General features: G+C 39.4%; 1 protein-coding gene across 1 annotated transcript in view; it reads left to right on the top strand.

The window, feature by feature from the left end:
* The window catches only part of LOC146897463 (cytochrome b5-like), a 50,535-nt gene extending 26,074 nt beyond the window's left edge, over positions 1 to 24,461 (top strand). Inside the window, exon 6 of the mRNA XM_085738084.1 lies at positions 24,283 to 24,461. Within this exon, the coding sequence (XP_085594210.1) occupies positions 24,283 to 24,461 (179 nt within the window). The remainder of the gene's footprint in view (positions 1 to 24,282) is intronic.

Genomic DNA, 24,461 nt, shown 5'->3' with positions numbered 1-24,461 from the left:
TTCCTTGGGAAGGGAAAAAGTAAGCAAAACCCTTGAGAATCGAGGTCCGGGAGTTGTTTTCGCTACGGGAAGGTGTTAGGCACCCATAACGACTATAGTAACCTATAGGAACCGTCTTTAATTTCTACGCGCGCGCTTTATTTTTAAATGCTATTTTGAAAATGATATTTACACCTAAAAGTTACTAAGTGAAGAATTGGAGGGAGAAGAATGTTTTTGAATTTTTATTTTAGTTGAATTGAAGGAATTTTGTTCCTTGCCTACGTACCCGATTAAGGGATCAAATCCACCGTAGTTCTCTCTCAAAAAATGTTTTTGTTTTTGTTGGTTGATTTTAAGTTTGAAAATGGATTTTGAAGAATAGAAAGAGGCCTCAAGGGCATGAGATTAGAAAATAGTGAGGTTGAATTAGTGAATTGCAAAATATGGTCAAAGTTTGATTATTTTCATTGAAATTTGATTAAGAAAATGGAAAAGAAAAATACAATGGGATATTGGATCCCAAGGTTTATTTGGAAAAGGTTTAAGTGAAGTTGTTCACATTTATTTGGAAAATTGATTTTTTTTCTAAGTATGAATCCTAGGCATTCATCTAAACATACAATCCTAATCATACATCTAAACATGCATATTCTAGCTACTTAGTGATGTGTGTGCATGTGTCGGTGCTTGTGTCGGTGTACATCTTTAGAGTCCATTGTCCTTTACATCATACCCTAGATACATTCTATGGCCTCTTTGCCAAGAAAAATAAAGCATGAAAGAATATTACAAAATTTCCTAAGTGTTTACATTCTAACTTTGGTACAAATTAAGTTGCAAGAAGAATAGAGATGAAAATGGGATGAAATGGTGATGCTTATGATGAATATGAAATATGAAATGAGAAGGTTAGTGGTATAAGGCAATATCAAAGAAATGAAGTAAGAGAAATACTAGAAGATAAAAGATAGAAAATAAGTGCAAGCATGGCTAAAATTTGTTCATAAGATGCAAGAACCAAGTGACCTATAATTCTCACATTCCAATTACATTTTAAAGGTTTAGAAACAAGTTTGGAATGGGAATTAAGGCTATATGATTTGCTTGACATTTTTTAGAACCAATTTTAAGCATATTTTCATTATTTAACTATACAAGTAACTTGTACTCTAAGTAACCTACCAAACTTCACAATTGTGCAACAAAACTAAACACAAACAGTAGCTAGACTCCTAGGGATTCAAGTAACTAAAACACCAACATTCATCAAGCCATTTGGATCAAAATCAAGCAAAAATCCACTTATTTTTAGCACAAAATATGACAAAAATATCAAGAAAATTGACACCTAATTTTTTTTAACCAATTTTAACATGTGAAAGTTATCACAAAATACTACAAAAATATCAAGAAGTCTACATGAATTTTTAGGAATTTTTTAAAGGGTTTTTTGGACTAAAAAGTGTAAGAAAATATTAATTCTAACAAAAAAAATAAGAGAAAAAATGCTTCAAAGATTTTCCACAGACTTTAGCACAAAAAATACCACAAAAATGTTAAAGAAAATATCAAGAACACATGAAAAAATGGTTTAGGAATTTTTTAAAGGATTTTAGGCAAGGCAGTGGTGTAAGCAGCAAGATTCAGTGGTGCACATAGCAAAAAAAACACAAGAAAGCACGCAGGAAATTAAGCCCAAACCCAAGCCCAAGGGGTGAATGGATCCTGGATCCTCAGGGAGTTCAGGGACCGTTGGATTGATCCAGACGGATCAACCCTAAATCCAACGGTGGCTAGCACAAGGTTCAGGAGTGAACCAGACTGGTTCAGGTGAACCGGTCTGGTTCACGCTCCTTTAAAAAGCCAGAAGACCGGTCCAAGGTCACTTCTCACCTCTCCTTCTCTCTCTTCTCTCAAAACTAGAGTGAGAAGCTCTCACTTCTCTCTAGAGTTCCGTCGTCTTCTCCGACGAACACTACGACGGAGGTACGGTGGCCGCCGGCGGCGCCGCCGTACCTGAACCTCTTTTTTGAAAACTAAATACGTCGTTGTGTTCGTCTAGAAGTCCTCTTCATGATTCTGGTACTGGTTTTTGGAATAGAGTCTTAGATTCGAGCAGATCTAAGCCTGAAGCTTACGTTCTTAGGGTTTTGAAAAAGTTCTCTGATCTTCTTAGAATCAAACCCTATCTTGACCTATTTTTCATGCTAATGATGGATTCAAGCTTTGATTTGAAAAATAAACGGTGGATCTTCATGATTTTGCTTTTTAGGGTTCGGTTTTCAATCTTTTTCAAATCCTTTCGAATCTTTATATCAATTCACCGTTTATTTTCCATTTTAAGCCTTCGATGACGAACATGAATGCAAACGAGAGGGTTTTTGTGTATTTACCTGGATTTGTTTGGAGATTCGAACAAAAAGATCCTGCGTTCGTTCTTGATTGTCCTGGTAAGCTTTCGAAACCTTTGCAACCGAAAATAAATCGGTGAATCTTCTTCTTCTCTTTCACAAAACCCTTCGTGATCGCAACGAATTCGTCTCCGATGAGTTCTTGCTTGAATTGCGAAGGTGAAGGTTCAGTGATGACAATTCTCTGAGAACCTTCTATGAATTTGCATCGATGCTTCTGCTTTGATTGTAGAATTAGATTGATTTGTGATGGAATTGGTTCGAATCTATGATGAATTGATGAATTGAGTTCTGGAAATTTTCTAGGGTTCTATGGTGTTCTTGATGGTTTCTGGAAACGGTTACAGTTTTGATCTTTGAAATTGGAGAGAGAATGATGAAGTGTGTTTATGATGATTTGTCACGTAATGATTGATGATTTCTCTGTGACTGGTGATGTGGCCTTTATATAGGTGACAAGTGTGATAATTGGACCAATGTGAAAGCGCCACCTGGACTTGGAATAATTCGGCCTTGGGCTATTTTTTTGGACTTGGGGACCTGTTTGCAATTTTGAGAAATAAAGGACTGACCTGCAAAAACTAAAACTTAAAAAGAAATGACCTGGACACAAAAAGGACCACATTGCAATATTTGGAACTTTGGGACTAAAATGCAATTTTGACCAAGAGGACTTAAAGGAAATTTGACCTAAGATAAAAAGAAGTCTTAAAAAAAAATAAGAGAAAATGACATGAAGGACCAAAGTGCAATTTTAGGGACTTTAGGACTTAGGAAAAAAAACTAAAATAAAATTGGAAATAAAAAAAGTAATTTGACTAAACGTAAAGTGAAACGTCTAAAATTTGACAAAACGGACTAAAACGAACCAATGGCCTAAATGAGGTACTCTAAAGTACCTCTCTGCCGAAATTTCGTGTGAAATGACCAAAATGCCCCTAGGGCTAAAAATGACTCAGATGCAAATTTAAAATGAATTTTTAACAAGAAAATGAATCAAAGACTCATACAAGCAAAATTAAAGGACTCAGAGACAATTTTTAGGGTTTAAACAGTGACTTGGCACTTGAAAAGGCTAAAATGCCCCTAGGGGCAAAACTGACCTAAAATGACTTCAAATGCAGATTTTGGAATGGATTTTGACATAGAATGAAACAAAGACTTATTCAACCTATTTGAAAGGACTCAAAACAAAATTTTGAAAGATTGAGAGAAATTTGACATAGGAAATGACTAAAATGCCCTTACATGTAAATTTTGCAAATGGAATTGAAATGAGGTGCAGAGAAAGATGCAATTGATCAGAGATAGTTCAAATAACTGGAAATGCAAGAAAAGAAAGATTGATTAGTATTTTTAGGTCCAAAATTAGGGTATAACAGCTGCCCCTATTTAAGTTTCTTTGCCCAGAGAGTCGAGAGACGAAGTCTTAGAGTTGACGGGACGAAGATACTTAAATATTAACATTTGCACTGTTTTTGGACGTAAAAATACGCTTTCAGATTTTCAAAATTATGAATGCTATGCAATATTTGATTATGAATGCAAGACAAACAACTGGAGTCTATGGAACCTATCATGTCACTGGGGATTCAGATAGACACTGACAGGGTAGACAAGCCAGGAAGTAGAAAATAGGGTACAAGTTGTTCTTTGGGTCGAACTAGTCACTTGACCGAGGAATACAAAAACAAGGGATAGGTGCAAGCTGTTCTAGGGATTGAACTTGGCACTTGACCGGAAACATAGACATATAGGCAGATACAAGCGGTTCTTTGGATCGAACTTGACACTCGGTTGAAGATACAAACAGATAGGCAGACACAAACTGTTCTTTTGGATTGAACTGGCCGTTTGGCTGGAGACATAGACAAAAGGGTTGATACAAGCTGTTTCTTTGGATCGAACTTGCTTGTTGGGTTATCACCACATCATGTGGGAGAGTACAGACTGTTCTCTTAGAACGAACTTGTCGTTTGACCGATAACAAAGCATAAGCTGGGTACAAACTGTTCTTCAGATTGAACTTGCCGTCTGACTGATAACAAAGCATAAGCTAGGGTACAAACTGTTCTATCGAACTTGCCGTTTGACCGATAACAGAGCATAAGCTGGGTACAAACTGTTCTATCGAACTTGCCGTTTGTCCGGAAGCATAGGTATACAAGTAGGTACAAGTGGTTCTTTTTTGGATTGAACCCGGCACTTGACCAGCAATGAGATACCAATTGAAAGTCTGGCTTAACAAGATACCAATTGAGGGTAAATTGTTATTGACTTGATTTGAAAAATAGACATGACCATTTTTGTTGGCCCAAGAGTAAATTGAGAGTAAATTGACATTGATTTGAGTTGAAAAATTGACATGACCATTTTTGTTGGCCCAAGAGTAAATTGACATTGATTTGAATTGAAAATTGACATTGGCAGAGACATAGACATAGACATTGAAATTGGAATTGAAATTGACATTGACATGGAAATTGGAATTGAATTTGACATTGACATGGAAATTGGAATTGAATTTGACATTGGATATTGGAAAGTTGCAATTGACATTGAGATTGGATTGAAATTGGAATTTGACATTGAAATTGGATTGAAAATTGACATTGACGTTGTCATTGGATGTCAACATTGGAATTGAAAGATTGACATTGACATTGTCATTGGATGTCAATACTGGAATTGAAAGATTGACATTGACATTGTCATTGGATGTCAATACTGGAATATGAGATTGACATTGACATAGTCATTGGAATTGAAATTGGAAATTGACATTGGAATTGGATTGAAATTGGAATTTGACATTGGAATTGGATTGAAATTGGAAATTGACATTGGAATTGGAAATTGGCATTGGAATTGGAGTTGGAGATTGACATTGACATTGATTGGATGTCAACATTGGAATTGGAGATTGACATTGACATTGTCATTGGATGTCAATATTGGAATTGGAGATTGACATTGACATTGTCATTGGATGTCAATATTGGAATTGGAGATTGACATTGACATTGTCATTGGATGTCAACATTGGAATTGTTATTGGAGTTGAGATTGCTTCGAATTCGACATTTGACATGGTTTGGAATTGAGATTGGAAGGTTGAAATTGCATCGAATTTTGACAATTGAAATTGAATTGGATTTGACAGTTGAATTTAAAATTGGAATTGACAGTCGGAATTGAGTTTGACAGTTGAAACTTTGATTGAATTTGGCAGTTGAAAGTTGGATATGCAACATGTATGTATGATATAGCAAGATCATTGGATGCATGAGCACATAAAATGCATGATTATGCATGTATGTATGCTTGAAATGCATGATTGGTTGGCAACTTGGCAGAGAAATTTCACAAAGGCAGACAAGACATTGGAAGATTGGGCACGTAGTGGCTCGTGCTGCAACATATTCACAGGGAAAAAACCTCTTTGGAGATACCGTCGTTGGGAGACGTATCGAAACCATGGCTGAGGGCAATAAAACTTGTAGAAGAGGGACCTTCGGAAAGTCCGTGGATACAGGTCGCCGTTGCTAGGCGTGTCAGTGCTGGATAAACATTGGATGTTCGCATCTGTGGTCAATGCTTTTTCAATATTTCATTCTTTCATTTTTCATTTTCAAACCCCATTTTTGCCTGAACCGCCCTTTCGGGTTTTCGATTCACCGGGGGATAAGATTCTTTTCATTGCCCCATTTTTGCCTGAATTGCCTTCATAGGTTGTCAATCAGCGGGGTGCTCATTTTTGCCTAAGCCGCCCTTTCGGGTTTTCAACTTAGCGAGCTTTTTATTTTCATTTTTTTTATTTTTCATTTTCATTCTGTTTTTTCATTCTTGCCACTGACCACAGATCATCCTGGGGAGTAACCTGCTTGTAACATGTATTGAAATAGACATTGATACTCATTCATTCATGCATGTTTCATTGAAATGTACCCTGTTGCTCAGGTTTGTTTTCAAAATAGACAGAAAAAGATTTTTCAATTTTCAAAAGATGTTTGTTTCAGACATTAACATTATCAAAATAGAAAGAAAATGTTTTGTATATAGCATTGAAAGTGGAAAGAAAAATAGAGTTTCAAACAATAGAAAGGCTCAAATTGATGTAGAAGAGTGAAAGTCAGCCAAAGGCATGGCCTCACGGATTTACAAAGCTTGGAAAATGGTAATTTTATTGGTTGGTGATACATTGAACACGATGACCGCTACATTTCATAGAAATTTTGAATTCACAAGTACAGAAGCCTCTGATGAAGAAGATCATTGACAGTTGCAGATGCCCCAAGGGGTGATGGTGGTTTGCCAGATATAGTTACTTGTCTTTTATTGACCTCATTTTTGCATGAACCGCCCTTTCGGGTTTTCGGCTCATCGAGGCGCTCATTCTTGCCTGAGTTGCGTACAATCTCAGCGAGCTTTTTCATATTCATTTTTTGTCCCTAACTTTTGCCTGGATCGCCCTTTCGGGTTTTCGATCCACCGGGAAGCGCATTTTTGCCTAGGCCGCCCTTTCGGGTTTTCGACCTACCACGCTGTTCTTTTCTTTTTAGACAAAGTATTTCTTGACTATATCGGCATTAACAGGATTTGGGAGTTCAACACCATCCATGTGTGTAAGAATCAAAGCACCACCAGAGAAAGCCTTCTTGACAACATAAGGACCTTCATAGTTAGGTGTCCACTTGCCCCTTGGGTCGGGTTGCTGACTTATCCTTCTTTTCAATACAAGTTCGCCTTCCTTGAATTCTCGAGGTCGGACTTTCTTGTCAAAAGCATTCTTCATTCGCACTTGATACAACTGTCCATGAGCCATAGCATCCATACGTTTCTCTTCAATCAGATTCAATTGATCATACCGACTTTGACACCATTCAGCCTCAGTTAACTTTGCTTCCATGATTACTCGAAGAGATGGAATCTCCACTTCCAGAGGGAGAACTGCTTCCATACCATATACAAGAGAGAAAGGAGTTGCCCCGGTTGAACTACGCACCGTAGTACGGTAACCATGCAAGGCAAAAGGTAGCACTTCATGCCAATCTTTGTAAGTAGTGACCATCTTCTGAACAATCTTCTTGATGTTCTTGTTAGCAGCCTCAACTGCACCATTCATCTGAGGTCTGTAAGGAGAAGAGTTGTGATGTTCAATTTTGAATTCTTCACATAAAGCTTGCATCATGCTATTGTTCAGATTGGAACCATTGTCAGTGATGATCTTGTTGGGAACACCATATCGACAGATGATGTTATTCTTGATAAACTTGACGACCACTTGCTTGGTCACATTTGCATAGGAAGCAGCTTCAACCCATTTGGTGAAGTAGTCAATTGCCACTAGAATGAAACGGTGTCCATTGGACGCTTTTGGTTCAATTCTTCCGATCATGTCAATGCCCCACATAGAGAAAGGCCATGGGGAAGATATAACATTGAGGGCATGTGGAGGCACATGAATCTTGTCAGCATAAATTTGACATTTGTGGCATCTTTTAGCATGTTTGTGGCAATCACGCTCCATGGTTATCCAGTAATAGCCGGCTCTTAACAATTTCCTTGACATGGTATGACCCGAAGCATGGGTCCCAAAGGTACCATCATGTACATCATGCATCAATTTCTCAGCTTCTTGTTTGTCAACACATCTTAACAAGACCATGTCATAGTTCCTCTTGTATAGGATTTCTCCGTCTAGAAGGAATTTGCTAGCCCATCGTCTCAAAGTCTTTTTATCCCTGTTGGAAGCACCAGGTGGATATTCACGATTCTGCAGGAATTGCTTGATGTTGTAATACCAAGGCTTTTTGTCATTCACATCTTTGTCAGCTTGATCTGGCATTTTTTCAATGGTAAACACATGAGCGGGCCTATCAAGACGCTGCACCTTGATCACAGGCACATCATTCCAGTGATTCACACGAAACATGGAGGATAAAGTAGCGAGAGCATCAGCCATCTGGTTTTCATCCCGAGGGATGTGGTGCAGTTCAACCTTTGTAAAGTATGTCAACAGACGTCTTGCATAGTCACGGTATGGGATCAGCTTCTCATGATGAGTCTCCCATTCGCCCTTTATCTGATTGATAACAAGTGCAGAATCTCCATAGATGTCGAGGTGCTTAATTCTCAAGTCAAGGGCTTCTTCAATGCCCAAGATGCATGCTTCATATTCAGCTATGTTGTTCGTGCATTCAAAAGTTATTCGAGCGGTGAAAGGAATGTGGTGCCCCTGCGGAGTTACAATGATGGCCCCAATTCCTTTACCATAAACATTAACAGCACCATCAAACACCAATCCCCATTTGCTATTGGGATCTGGCCCTTCATTGATCAGTGGCTCTTCACAGTCCTTTGCCTTCAGATACATAACTTCTTCATCAGGGAAATCAAATTTAATTGGCTGGTAATCATCAAGAGGTTGACAAGCAAGATGCTCGGCAAGGACACTTCCTTTGATTGCTTTCTGAGCTTTGTACACAATATCATATTCAGACAACAACATTTGCCAACGCGCAATCTTTCCAGTAACAGCAGGCTTTTCAAAGATGTACTTGATTGGATCCATTCGGGATATCAACCAAGTTGTATGATTCACCATATAATGACGCAGGCGTTTGGCAGCCCAAGCTAAAGCACAACAAGTCTTTTCAAGCATTGTATACCGAGTCTCACAGTCGGTGAACTTCTTGCTCAGATAGTAGATAGCATGCTCTTTCTTACCAGTCTCATCTTGTTGACCGAGAACACAGCCCACTGAATCGTCTAGCACTGACAGATACATAATCAAAGGCCTTCCTTCCACTGGCGGGACAAGGATAGGTGGCTCCAACAAGTATTCTTTAATGCTATCAAAAGCTTCTTGACATTCATCGTTCCATACAACAGGCTGATTCTTTCTGAGCAGTTTGAAAATTGGACCACAAGTAGTAGTCATGTGAGATATGAATCTTGAAATGTAATTCAGACGTCCGAGGAAACCTCTGACTTGCTTCTCAGTTTGAGGGGCCGGCATCTCTCTGATGGCTCGGACTTTATCAGGATCAACTTCAATGCCTTTTTGGCTGACAATGAAGCCTAGCAACTTCCCGGATCGTACACCGAATGTGCATTTGTTAGGATTCAACCGCAGCTTGTACTTTCTCAATCTTTCAAACATCTTTTTCAAATACACGACATGCTGCTCTTCATCACTTGACTTCACAATCATATCATCAACATATACTTCAATTTCTTTGTGAATCATATCATGGAACAAAGTTGTCATACCTCTTTGATAGGTAGCACCAGCATTTATCAAGCCAAACGGCATCACTTTATAACAGAACGTTCCCCATGGAGTAATGAAGGACGTCTTTTCTCTATCTTCAGGAGACATTCGTATCTGATTATAACCGGAGAAGCCATCCATAAAGGAGAACACTTTGGATTGAGCAGTACTGTCAACAAGTACATCAATATGAGGCAATGGGAAGTTATCTTTTGGACTGGCTTTATTCAGATCTCTGTAATCAACACACATTCGAACTTTCCCATCTTTCTTTGGTACTGGTACGATGTTGGCAATCCACTCAGGGTATTCAGCTGTCATGAGGAAGCCCGCATCAATCTGCTTCTGTACTTCAGCCTTGATCTTAAGAGCCATGTCTGGACGAGACCTTCTCAATTTCTGTTTGACGGGAGGACATTCGGGTCTTGTCGGTATCCGATGTTCCACAATCTTGGGATCTAGACCCGGCATATCTTCATAGGACCATGCAAAGACATCTGGATAATCATGGAGAAGCTGAATAATCTTCTTTTTCACCTCTGGCTCAAGTGCGGCACCAATCTTGATCTCTCGCTTGTTCTCTTCAGTACCCAGGTTGATAAGCTCAATCTCTTCCTGGTGAGGCTGAATGGCTCTTCTTTCTTGCTCAAGCAGTCGAGTGATCTCATACGGTATCTCTTCATCATCATCATCCTCATCTTCAGCTTCATATACAGGAAATTCAAAATTTGGAGGAGCCATAGGGTCACTGTGTTCAACGGGTTTATTGTGGTTCAATCTGCATAATATGATTGGGATGATTTTAGAAAAATGTTTTTTATGCAGATTTTTAAAATTAATAAGAAAATACAGATGTTTTGGTTTTTTCTGGCATTACCATTATTTCCAAGAAAAAAAAGGCACTAAAAAGTAAAAAAACAAAGAGTCGTGAGAAAAACGACAACTTTTATTGATAACGGCAATGCCGAAACAAACACGCCCTTACAATGATATCACTTTCGCCTTGGGCAGAGCGAGAGGATTGTTATTTTGAAAACAAAAAACATGAGCAACAAAACACATTACATGGAAGCATGCATGACTAAAGGAACATCAATGGCTTCCCAATTTCTCACAGTGCCTCCTGGTATAACAAAAGTGGGCACGTAACTACTCCCAGCAGCACCTTCAGTAATAGCATTGATGAACCCAGCACTGTAGGAAGTTCCCTTTGAAACACCAGAGGTTGGGGAGAATCCAAGGCCCTCTTTACGCTTGTTTTCCAAAATCTGAATCACTTTGCCCCAGCCAGCAGCTTGCCCTGCCTGGACAGCCTTCTGGGCATCTTTCAATGAGGCCATGCTAGCACCAGCCCTCCGGGGCTCTGCACCCTCAACAGTCAATCCTTGAAACGACGTTCCTTCTGCGGACCCTGCTTCAACACAAGAGAACGATGATATTTGGCTAACCAGAAATGCCTCCTCACCATATACAGTGACAACCTTACCGTTCCTCATGAACTTGAGCTTCTGATGCAAAGTGGATGTGACTGCTCCTGCGTCATGGATCCATGGTCTTCCGAGGAGACAGCTGTAAGAGGCGTTGATATCCATGACTTGGAAAGTTATTTGAAATGTCTCGGGACCAATGGTAATTGGCAAGTCCACTTCCCCGAGGACATCTTTGCGGGATCCATCAAAAGCTTTAACCAGATAGCTGCTACCCCTCAGAGAAATTCCATGATGGCTCAATTGCCTTAGCGTTGATTCGGGCATTACGTTCAGAGATGATCCAGTGTCTACCAACACGTTGGATATCAGGTCAGACCCACAGTGCACCGAGATATGTAGAGCCAAGTTGTGGCGTTTCCCTGCTTCGGGGAGCTCATCATCACCAAACCCCAAGTTGTTGCAGGCAGTAATATTGCTCACTATCCCATCAAATTGATCCACAGAGACTTCGTGGTCGACATACGCTTGCTCCAGTATCTTCATTAACACCTTCCTGTGAGCTTCTGAGCTCATGAGCAGAGACAAGATGGATATCTTTGATGGGGTTTGTAGCAGCTGGTCAACAATCTTATAGTCACTTTTCTTGATAAGCCTCAGGATTTCGTCCAGATTGGACTCTTCAATAGATTGGCCCGCTGGGCCGGTGTTCTTGTCAACAGGAGGAGCAACTGGTGGAGTTACCGTAGCAATGGGTGTGACCACCTGTCTTTGAAACAAGGGTGGACGGACCTTTCCGCTTCTCAGAGTTGTGATTTCACTAGCAACGTTATCAACTGTAGCTGGGGATACCAGAGGTACTTCCACCCCATTTTCAACCATGGTTGCATTGTATTTGTAGGGAATTGCTTTGGTAGAGGTATAAGATACAGGACCAGGTAGCCTGATCACCAAAGGCTCAACATTCTTTGCACTTTCAACAGGAGAATCATGGAACACTGGCACGATCACACATACATCACTGACAATCAAGTACTTGTCATCCATCAGACTCTGAATATCATTCTGCACAACACAACAGCCCATAGGGTTCTGCAGACATTCCGAACAAGAATCATGATCATGTTTGAACAGATAAGCCTGGCAGAGCTTGATATGTAGAGGTACCAAGGGAGTAACGACATTGCGGACATCCAACATGGGATCCTCTTGAGGAACGGGAATCCTTTCAAAGGCCTCAATCATATTGACAGCAGCATGGTTTGGAAGCGGGTTGTCAAGGACGTGAGGAACGCTATTCTCAAAAGTCAACCGTCCCTTTTCTATCAGATCTTTCACAATATATTTCAGAGCAAAGCAACCTTCGACATCATGGCCTTGAGCACCCTGATGGAATTCACATGTTAGGTCCTGACGGAACCTGGGAGGCAATGGATTAGGCGGAGGCTTGCCTGGTCTGGTGACACAGTGTCCCTTAGCAAGTAGAGTTGGGAGCAGCTCACCATAAAGCATTGGTATTGTTGGAAAAGAAGGTTTGGGTCGGGGACCCTGTTGTTGCTGCCGTTGCTGTTGAGCAGGAGGCTGTTGTTGTACTTGCTGGGGGATGGCATTGACGGGCATTGGTGGTTGACCCGGTGGTAGAGGATATTGCTGATAGAATGGTGGGAAGAAAGGATGTTGAGAGTATTGCATGTATTGATAGGGCAAAGGTAGTTGCATGGCTGCTGCGGACGGGTTACCAGACACCATCCCTACGTCAGATTCTTTCCTCTTGTGATGACCGTTACCGTACTTCTTTGGTGCACTGTTTGAAGATTCACCCTTCTCAAGGACAATAATACCATCTCGGACAGCCTCTTCTAGACGGGTTCCCATTGTAACCATATCAGAGAAGTTGTTCGGAGCAGAGACTATCATTCTCTCCTTATATTCCTTCTTTAGAGTCTTCAGGAATGTCTGCGTTAATTCTTCCTCATCAAGTCGAGGAGAAACACGAGCAGCTGCCCCTCTCCACCTCTGAGCATATTCTCGGAAGGTTTCATCTGATTTCTGAGATAGGGCTTTAAGAGAGTCCCTGTTTGGCCTTAGACGGGTATTGAATTCATATTGACCTTCGAAAGCAGCAGCGAGTTCCTCAAAAGTATGAATGTTGTCTTTGCTCAGACTAGTGTACCAATCCGCTGCATCATCTGTCAAGCTACTCTGGAAGCAGTGGATCATCAGTGCATCATTGTCGGCATAGTTAGCCATCTTTCGGACATACCGGATAACATGGTTGTGTGGGCAAGAAGTCCCATTGTACTTGTCAAATTCTGGCTCTTTGAATTTCTTAGGAACCTCAAATCGGGACACCAAGCACAGATCACGAGCTTTAGCAGGAGCACCATTGTTTCCTCGGCTAGCCTTGACCTCACGGAGTTCCCCAGCCAACTCCCTTAACTGTCTCTTCATAGCTTCCATTGCGGGATCTTGTCCACGCGGAGTATCAACATCAATCGCCTGTTGCACAGTGTGTACAATAGGGTCGGTAACAACGGTGGTTACTTGAGGCATAGCAGTAGACACAGGAATCTGTCCTTGACCAGCAAACCCAGAGACACCAGCAGCAGTATTAGGAGAGTAGAAAGGTGGGAGTCCGTAAGGACGGCCGTTGGGCATAACAAAACGAGCATCAGTAGCCACAGTAGACAGTGGGATAGAGGGAATCACCTCAGCAGTAACTGGAATAGAAGTGGCTGGTTGTTCCTGTGCAGCCATCATGGTGGACATAGCGTCATGAGCCTTAGCCAGATCTTCTTTCATAGCAGCCAATTCGGCCCGGAGCAGAGCATTTTCTTCTTCAAAGTTAGCCATTATCCTTCTCTTGTGAAATCTTGTCTGATGAATTCTATCTGGTTGGTAGACTTTGCGAACACGAGCCACTTTTCAGACTGCGGCGGACAAAACCAGGAGGCAATGAGCACGAGAGAAGTTCTTTGTGGTCAATGAATGCATATGATGCATGAAATGTGTAAATGCATGCAAAAAAGACTCTTTTTGTGTTATCGAAGAGTTCTAGACAAATTATAAACTTGTAAACATTACTAAACAACAATTGACATAAACGGGAAACAAACAACCAACATATGGTTTTACAAGACCATTTCAACATAAACAAAAGGAAATAACAAACAGGAAATGGAAGTCCTCAAGCATAGGAAGTGGAAGCATCGTCCTCAGAGTCGGACTCATAGTCGCAGTATCGTGCATAGAAGTCACGGGCCCCCCTAGCTCTCTTGGAGTCCCTCATAAGCAGTATATCTTTCTCTTCAATCTCTCTCTTAGCTTTAGCCAACTCTTTCTTCAGTGTCAAGACCTCATGAGTCTGCTGCTCACCCTTTCCATCCAAAGTCATGATCAAGTTCTCAGCCTCATAGTATCTAAATCTCCACTGATGCTTCTCCCGACTCTCCATAGCTAGATGCTCCTGATACATCTCCTGGGTAGGTGGGAGTAGAGGCAAAGGCATGGTAGGAACAGTTGCAGACACATATCTCATAGAAGGGTAAGGCATACCAATCTCCTCAGCTCGGCTTATCACCCACTGTGTATAGGCCTCATGAGCAATACCGGACCTTACACCCATATGCTTCACCTCTTTCTTCCGAAGCTTAGTCCAAGCATGCATGAAATCTTCTCTAATTCCGGTGGGAGCATTGGAGTAGTGAAAGAAGTAAGGAGCCGTAGCAAGATTGATGGGTTTATCTTTCATCGGGAAACCAAATTGTCGCAAAGCAAGCTCCGGATTATAGTTGATTCCACCCCGGGTACCAAGAAGAGGTACATTAAGAAACTTTCCACCACCAAAGATAATTTCCTTGACCCTAGAAGCGGGAGTGAGCCAAACCACTTCATTAGGAGTGAGAGCCATAATCCTCTGTGAAATAGACCAATTCCTCGGATTGTCGTGGAAAGACTGCGGAAGGTGCGAAATAAACCACCTATAGAGGAGAGGCACACAACAAAGAATGTATCCACGACCTTTGCTGGAACGATCGTGAATAGCATGGTATGTGTCAGCTAGCAAAGTAGGAACCGGATTCTTGGAGTGGAAGATCATAATAGCATTCATGTCCACGAAGCCATCAAGATTCGGAAAGAGAATAAGCCCATAGATGAGAAGTGCAAGAATAGCCTCGAGAGTGTCTTGACAAGTGGTATTGAGGTTGGCTTTCCCAAGAAGATACTCTGAAGTGAACCCTCGGATATGTGCCTTAGTAACGAGATTCTTGGAGACGTCGGTGGTCTTGAGATAGAGATCCTTAGCAATAACCAATGGAGGAAGAGGATTTTCGGGTCCTGAGAAAGGTATCCTTAGCAATAGGTAAACCCGTCAAGGAAGAATAAGCCTCTAGAGTAGGCACCAACTGAAAGTCTGGAAAAGTGAAGCACCGATACCCCGGATCATAGAATTGCACTAGAGTGTGCACAAGCTTCTCATCCACATTAGTATGGAGAATAGGAAGTAAAGCCCCGTAACGGTGTCGGAAACCAGTCGGATCCTCAATCTTGAGTGCCAAATCCCTCAAACTAGCCAAATCCACTTCCTTGAACTTGTAGGACTTAGTCATCTTCATCCCTACAATGTTTACAATTTTAACTTGTCTAAGCCCTTCGATAATAATGCATGACAAAAAGTTTATGCATGTATGCATGTATGCATGAATGCATAATTATGTTCAAGTTCGGAGAAAACATGGTGGGTTTGAAGTTCAAAGTCGAGGAGTCATGGGTGGACACGGCGTCCGGTGAAACTAGGGTTTTAGGATAATAGTAACCGGGTTCTAAAAAAGGTTCCCAAGTTGCAACCTCTCCGACGTATCTCATGGTGCCACGAGACAACACTCGCGCCATGATTATACGTGGAAGGTCTAACTTGAGTGTAGTATCGCGTGACGACTAAAACTCGAGACGACACTCGGTTTAGCCTCCGCACTACGTCCTAGAAAATGGCCATGGATGGGTTTGGTTATCTACGGTCCATAGCGTCATAGAACAATTAGAAGCAAAGTGCCTAAACGCGACAACCCGCGCCGACAACATCACCCCCAAAATGCCTCAGCTATGTGGGATTGATCGCATAATCCAAAACACGAGGCAACCCCCGGAATGAATTGTCGATTATATCCCTCCTAAATCCTAAGTTCACTCAGCCCGGGTGCAGGACTTTTGATATTCTCACCCCACACGTTTGCAAGAAATTAAACATTTATTCACATAGGAAAGCAAGTAAAAGAAACAAGTAAAAATACAAGTGCAAGCGTGGAAATAAAGACTAGGCGTAACTCTCGAATCCCCCCAGCGGAGTCGCCAGCTGTTTTATCTTGGTTTTCGGGTGTCAAACATTGATTACGTTTGAACCTTTCTAACCGGTGATATCTTATTTTTCCTTGGGAAGGGAAAAAGTAAGCAAAACCCTTGAGAATCGAGGTCCGGGAGTTGTTTTCGCTACGGGAAGGTGTTAGGCACCCATAACGACTATAGTAACCTATAGGAACCGTCTTTAATTTCTACGCGCGCGCTTTATTTTTAAATGCTATTTTGAAAATGATATTTACACCTAAAAGTTACTAAGTGAAGAATTGGAGGGAGAAGAATGTTTTTGAATTTTTATTTTAGTTGAATTGAAGGAATTTTGTTCCTTGCCTACGTACCCGATTAAGGGATCAAATCCACCGTAGTTCTCTCTCAAAAAATGTTTTTGTTTTTGTTGGTTGATTTTAAGTTTGAAAATGGATTTTGAAGAATAGAAAGAGGCCTCAAGGGCATGAGATTAGAAAATAGTGAGGTTGAATTAGTGAATTGCAAAATATGGTCAAAGTTTGATTATTTTCATTGAAATTTGATTAAGAAAATGGAAAAGAAAAATACAATGGGATATTGGATCCCAAGGTTTATTTGGAAAAGGTTTAAGTGAAGTTGTTCACATTTATTTGGAAAATTGATTTTTTTTCTAAGTATGAATCCTAGGCATTCATCTAAACATACAATCCTAATCATACATCTAAACATGCATATTCTAGCTACTTAGTGATGTGTGTGCATGTGTCGGTGCTTGTGTCGGTGTACATCTTTAGAGTCCATTGTCCTTTACATCATACCCTAGATACATTCTATGGCCTCTTTGCCAAGAAAAATAAAGCATGAAAGAATATTACAAAATTTCCTAAGTGTTTACATTCTAACTTTGGTACAAATTAAGTTGCAAGAAGAATAGAGATGAAAATGGGATGAAATGGTGATGCTTATGATGAATATGAAATATGAAATGAGAAGGTTAGTGGTATAAGGCAATATCAAAGAAATGAAGTAAGAGAAATACTAGAAGATAAAAGATAGAAAATAAGTGCAAGCATGGCTAAAATTTGTTCATAAGATGCAAGAACCAAGTGACCTATAATTCTCACATTCCAATTACATTTTAAAGGTTTAGAAACAAGTTTGGAATGGGAATTAAGGCTATATGATTTGCTTGACATTTTTTAGAACCAATTTTAAGCATATTTTCATTATTTAACTATACAAGTAACTTGTACTCTAAGTAACCTACCAAACTTCACAATTGTGCAACAAAACTAAACACAAACAGTAGCTAGACTCCTAGGGATTCAAGTAACTAAAACACCAACATTCATCAAGCCATTTGGATCAAAATCAAGCAAAAATCCACTTATTTTTAGCACAAAATATGACAAAAATATCAAGAAAATTGACACCTAATTTTTTTTAACCAATTTTAACATGTGAAAGTTATCACAAAATACTACAAAAATATCAAGAAGTCTACATGAATTTTTAGGAATTTTTTAAAGGGTTTTTTGGACTAAAAAGTGTAAGAAAATATTAATTCTAACAAAAAAAATAAGAGAAAAAATGCTTCAAAGATTTTCCACAGACTTTAGCACAAAAAATACCACAAAAATGTTAAAGAAAATATCAAGAACACATGAAAAAATGGTTTAGGAATTTTTTAAAGGATTTTAGGCAAGGCAGTGGTGTAAGCAGCAAGATTCAGTGGTGCACATAGCAAAAAAAACACAAGAAAGCACGCAGGAAATTAAGCCCAAACCCAAGCCCAAGGGGTGAATGGATCCTGGATCCTCAGGGAGTTCAGGGACCGTTGGATTGATCCAGACGGATCAACCCTAAATCCAACGGTGGCTAGCACAAGGTTCAGGAGTGAACCAGACTGGTTCAGGTGAACCGGTCTGGTTCACGCTCCTTTAAAAAGCCAGAAGACCGGTCCAAGGTCACTTCTCACCTCTCCTTCTCTCTCTTCTCTCAAAACTAGAGTGAGAAGCTCTCACTTCTCTCTAGAGTTCCGTCGTCTTCTCCGACGAACACTACGACGGAGGTACGGTGGCCGCCGGCGGCGCCGCCGTACCTGAACCTCTTTTTTGAAAACTAAATACGTCGTTGTGTTCGTCTAGAAGTCCTCTTCATGATTCTGGTACTGGTTTTTGGAATAGAGTCTTAGATTCGAGCAGATCTAAGCCTGAAGCTTACGTTCTTAGGGTTTTGAAAAAGTTCTCTGATCTTCTTAGAATCAAACCCTATCTTGACCTATTTTTCATGCTAATGATGGATTCAAGCTTTGATTTGAAAAATAAACGGTGGATCTTCATGATTTTGCTTTTTAGGGTTCGGTTTTCAATCTTTTTCAAATCCTTTCGAATCTTTATATCAATTCACCGTTTATTTTCCATTTTAAGCCTTCGATGACGAACATGAATGCAAACGAGAGGGTTTTTGTGTATTTACCTGGATTTGTTTGGAGATTCGAACAAAAAGATCCTACGTTCGTTCTTGATTGTCCTGGTAAGCTTTCGAAACCTTTGCAACCGAAAATAAATCGGTGAATCTTCTTCTTCTCTTTCACAAAACCCTTCGTGATCGCAACGAATTCGTCTCCGATGAGTTCTTGCTTGAATTGCGAAGGTGAAGGTTCAGTGATGACAATTCTCTGAGAACCTTCTATGAATTTGCATCGATGCTTCTGCTTTGATTGTAGAATTAGATTGATTTGTGATGGAATTGGTTCGAATCTATGATGAATTGATGAATTGAGTTCTGGAAATTTTCTAGGGTTCTATGGTGTTCTTGATGGTTTCTGGAAACGGTTACAGTTTTGATCTTTGAAATTGGAGAGAGAATGATGAAGTGTGTTTATGATGATTTGTCACGTAATGATTGATGATTTCTCTGTGACTGGTGATGTGGCCTTTATATAGGTGACAAGTGTGATAATTGGACCAATGTGAAAGCGCCACCTGGACTTGGAATAATTCGGCCTTGGGCTATTTTTTTGGACTTGGGGACCTGTTTGCAATTTTGAGAAATAAAGGACTGACCTGCAAAAACTAAAACTTAAAAAGAAATGACCTGGACACAAAAAGGACCACATTGCAATATTTGGAACTTTGGGACTAAAATGCAATTTTGACCAAGAGGACTTAAAGGAAATTTGACCTAAGATAAAAAGAAGTCTTAAAAAAAAATAAGAGAAAATGACATGAAGGACCAAAGTGCAATTTTAGGGACTTTAGGACTTAGGAAAAAAAACTAAAATAAAATTGGAAATAAAAAAAGTAATTTGACTAAACGTAAAGTGAAACGTCTAAAATTTGACAAAACGGACTAAAACGAACCAATGGCCTAAATGAGGTACTCTAAAGTACCTCTCTGCCGAAATTTCGTGTGAAATGACCAAAATGCCCCTAGGGCTAAAAATGACTCAGATGCAAATTTAAAATGAATTTTTAACAAGAAAATGAATCAAAGACTCATACAAGCAAAATTAAAGGACTCAGAGACAATTTTTAGGGTTTAAACAGTGACTTGGCACTTGAAAAGGCTAAAATGCCCCTAGGGGCAAAACTGACCTAAAATGACTTCAAATGCAGATTTTGGAATGGATTTTGACATAGAATGAAACAAAGACTTATTCAACCTATTTGAAAGGACTCAAAACAAAATTTTGAAAGATTGAGAGAAATTTGACATAGGAAATGACTAAAATGCCCTTACATGTAAATTTTGCAAATGGAATTGAAATGAGGTGCAGAGAAAGATGCAATTGATCAGAGATAGTTCAAATAACTGGAAATGCAAGAAAAGAAAGATTGATTAGTATTTTTAGGTCCAAAATTAGGGTCTACCTCAGAAAAGGCCTCTGAAACAACTCCTTAACATGTTGAGTCTACCTCAGAAAAGGCCTCTGAAACAACTCCAGAAGCAGCTGCTTCTGAAAATGTTGTTTCAGAAAACCCCCATCAACACACACCTGAACCACATAAACCCACAACACCCCCACAATCACCAATAGCTACCATTGACCCCCAACTCAACACTCAAACATCAACTTCACCACAACAACCACCAACTGAAATTGAACACTCCCCAGCACCAACTCCTATGGATGTTGACATCTCTCAAGTCAATGTTCAAGCCTCAACCTCTACCACACACATTGCTTCTGACCAGCCTTCATCTTCAAACACACAAACACACTTTACCATTCCAGTTCCTAACCCTGTTCAAGATTTGGAAATCAGTGATTCTGATCTTGAAACTCTTGAACAACCACCCACAAACATCCTGGAATCTGGATATATCAATGCTGAGCATCTCACAATCCTGAGTCAGATGCATAATCTGGTGGATCAAAGAAGGACAATTGATCTCACAAGTGCATATGAAGACTCCTGGGCATCTCTTCAGAACCGGGCAGCTGAGCTTATTGAAGATATCAAGGCTAAATGCATCAGAGTCAAGCAAGCTTCAGTCAGAAGGCTAATGGAGCATTTGAATCAGAGTCTCAGAGTACGAAGTTCTACACTGCTCCTGGCAAACCAGCCTTTCTTCTTAGAAACGGATTACTTGACCAGAGAAGCAAGGTTGTGTAAGCTTCTGAAGAAACAGATGGCACAGCAGCAGCAAGAAGCTAGAGAAAGGGAACAGGCTCTTCTCCAGAGGCAACAACAGCTTGAAGAACTGTTGCAAAAGAAAATTGAAGAAATGGAGGAGATGAAGAAACAACAACAAACCAACCCTTAGTTGCACACCTTTGTGTTATTTTTGTTTGTTGTTTGTTTTAAAATTCTTAGTTCTTGCTTCTGAAACCATCTTGTTTTATTTTTATGCTTCTGAATGCTTACTGCTTCTGACTGCTTAGCTGCTTCTGATAATTGGATATTCATGCTCATATATTTTGATCTGATTGAATTAATTAATTTCTTGTATACTCTCTCCTGTTTGAGTTTTTCTCAAATCTTTTTGTCTTTTATGTTTTTTTTATTTTTTTTTGATAATGACAAAAGGGGGAGTATATGTGACAAGTATTTAAAGGCTCTGAGCCCCATTAATGGCATTTGAAATTTTTGAAAAACTTCTATCATTTTTTTTACCTTATTGGTATAAGCTATGAACGAACGAAGAAGTATCAAAATTCAAGTAAAATTAATTGAACCATTCTTCTTATCTATAAGTTAATTCTTTCAATGATTCAATTTTTTTTAAAGCTCTGGTATTTTTATTGTGCGAAAAATGAATTTAATTAACCTGGATAGAACTTAGGGGGAGCTTACAAACCTCACCTTAAAGACTATCAGACTCAGGGGGAGTTTGAGCTTACAAACCTCAGATTCTGAGCTTACAAACCTCAGAACCCCAAAGTCAACTTGTTAATTAGATTAACAACAATTGATCAATTTTAAATACTTTTGTTTGTCATCATAAAAAAGGGGGAGATTGTTGGAACAAAATGTGTTTAACAATGAACCTTAAAGAGTTTTGATGATAACAAGGTATTAAAAATTGTAAATTGGACTAGCTAATATTTGTTCAAGTGTACAGGACCATAATTATAAAGTTACATCATCATTGGTTCTGAATGAGCAAATAAAGAGCAAAGGAAATGAAGCTTAGATGATTCTGAAGGCAAAGCTGCTCCTGAAGAAATACCGCTCCTGAAGTAAAGCTGCTCCTGAAGAATAGTGCTTCTGAAGACAAGAGGTCCAGAAGCCACATCATCAGAAGCTGCACCATCAAAAGCTGCAGAAGTTGCTTCATCAGAAGCTGCCTCATCAGAAGTCATTTCACCAGAAGCTGAAGATCAACTGGATTTGCAAAACATTCAAAGATTGAAGGATCTACATTGCAAAAGCTGTCTATTGGATTCGAAAACATAGCAGAAAATTAGTGGAACATTGCAACGGTCATTTCAAAGGTGTTTGAAGGCTTGTGCTTGCAATTTGGACGAAAGCGTTGACATTGTACTTTGTACGAATTGTACAACCACGTTCTCCACCACTCTGTTTTGTGTCCACGCTACAAGACAAGAAAACAGCTCCAGAATACGGTCTCGCCTGCATATATGTTCCTTTGGATAAGGAATGGATTTCAAATTGGTTCTTCATAGGACAACAACCAAATCAGGCAAAAGATCATTGGTGAAAGATCAAGCTTCAACAACGACTCTTTGGTGTGCTGGCAATTTCACAACGTCTCTTTCACACCTCTATATAAAGGAGTGAAGACCTAGAGATTTGGAAATGCAAGAACGCTGAACGAAAGACTCACAAGATTTTCACAAGTACCAAACCTCTGCTGAAATTGTTCTGCATTCACTTAGAATTTCTGTGTCTCAAAGTCATATCTTAGAAATTCTTAAGTCCATTGAGTCTGTATCTGATTTGTATTGTGAGCACCTCTGATTGTATATCAAGTGTTCAACCTTAAACAATTTTCTGTGTAATTTTGTTTAGTTAGGAAGTCTCTTGCAGTTGTGCTTGAGCAGGAAGTCTCTTGATTGTGTTCTTGAGCAAAGGAAGTCTGTAGCTTGTGTGCTTGAGCAAAGGAAGTCTCTTGCTTGTGTGCTTGAGCATTTGTAATCAGATATTACTCATAGTGAAATCTCCTTGGAAGTGCAAGGGGGACTGGACTACTTCCGGATTGTGGAAGGAACCAGTATAATTGTTTTGTGTCGTTCTTCTTCTCTCTCTCTGTTTTTTCCGCTGCATTTAGATTCTGATTATCACTTCAGAAGCTGTCTCACTTAGCTTCTGATCAGTGTGTTCAGTTTTTAGGAGAAACGAAGAATTTTTCAAAACACAATTCAACCCCCCCCCCCCCCCCTTCTTGTGTTTTTCTCACCTTCATCTTTGACAATTTTTGGACAACTTTCTCTCTCATACTCACATGATATTGTTATTCTCTCTCTTCCTTTTTCTCTCTCCATTGTTTTTGACCAATAAGAAGTGAGAAAAACAAGGTTGTCAACAAAGTTGTCATCAAATGGATGTCAAAATATCATTACCCTTTATTTTGTTAGGGGGGCAAAATCGCAATTTCCTAATACTTAGGGATCGAAACTGCTATTAAGCCAATATATTATGGGAAATGTTAACTTGTGCCCTTGGGGCATAAATTAGGAAGACAAATGTATAAAGTTTTTCTTGAAATGTGTGTATTCAATATCTTAAAAGTTGCAAAAGTTATACTTTTAATATAAAATTTATTTTTAATTTCCTTTATAAGCTCCTTAACTTGTGCCCTAAGGACACAAGTTAACATGACCCATATATTATTAGCACCCGTATTTGGACACAAAATTTTAACACCGTATAAAAAAGACTCAGCTTCAACGTGTTTGGATTCTAAGGAAAAAAAATCATAAACAGTATAAATATGTTGAAATATGCTGTCCGATGTCCAATTTTAAAGTCTGAAAAAACATTTTTTTTCATATATTAAACATGAATGGTTCTTACTTAGTCACAACTTAAATCAAAAATATTTAAACACACAAATAAAAAAAAAGTAAATTAAACACATCAACTTTTTTACTTTTATTTGTAAAAAATTTCATTTATGTGTGTGCCCTAAATATTTTTGTTTTGTGTTTATGACACCGTATAAAATAGACTCAGCTTCAGTGAAGGAAAAATAAAATCATAAACGGTGTAAAATGTGTTGAAATATTATGTCCGATGTCAAATTTTAAAAGTTTAAAAAACATTTTTCACATGAACAGTTATTACTTTCATTTATTTGGTGCCCTAAACATTTTTATCTGTGTTTATGACCAAATAAGACATGGTAAATTAAATAAATATATCATCAGTTATTGTGGTCCAACTTGTGACAGAGAAAGAGGTTGTGTTACAGAGCGTCAAAGGTGGAGAGAGGACAAGTAGAAAGGCAGTGGTGGTGCCCCCACACACAGTAATGGAGATGTCGTTTGTGTGTAAGAGTCACAATTGCCAAGAAACTAGAAAGCTGAAGAAACCATGTACTTTGTGTAAAGCTAGATTTTTGTCTGTGTGA

This window comes from Medicago sativa, chromosome 8 (assembly GCF_051527215.1).
Source record: "Medicago sativa cultivar Bolivia chromosome 8, Bolivia_mono, whole genome shotgun sequence".
NCBI classification, from domain to species: Eukaryota; Viridiplantae; Streptophyta; class Magnoliopsida; order Fabales; family Fabaceae; genus Medicago; species Medicago sativa.
The sequence above is the reverse complement of the archived record's forward strand: the minus strand, read 5'-3'. Positions and strand labels throughout refer to the sequence as shown.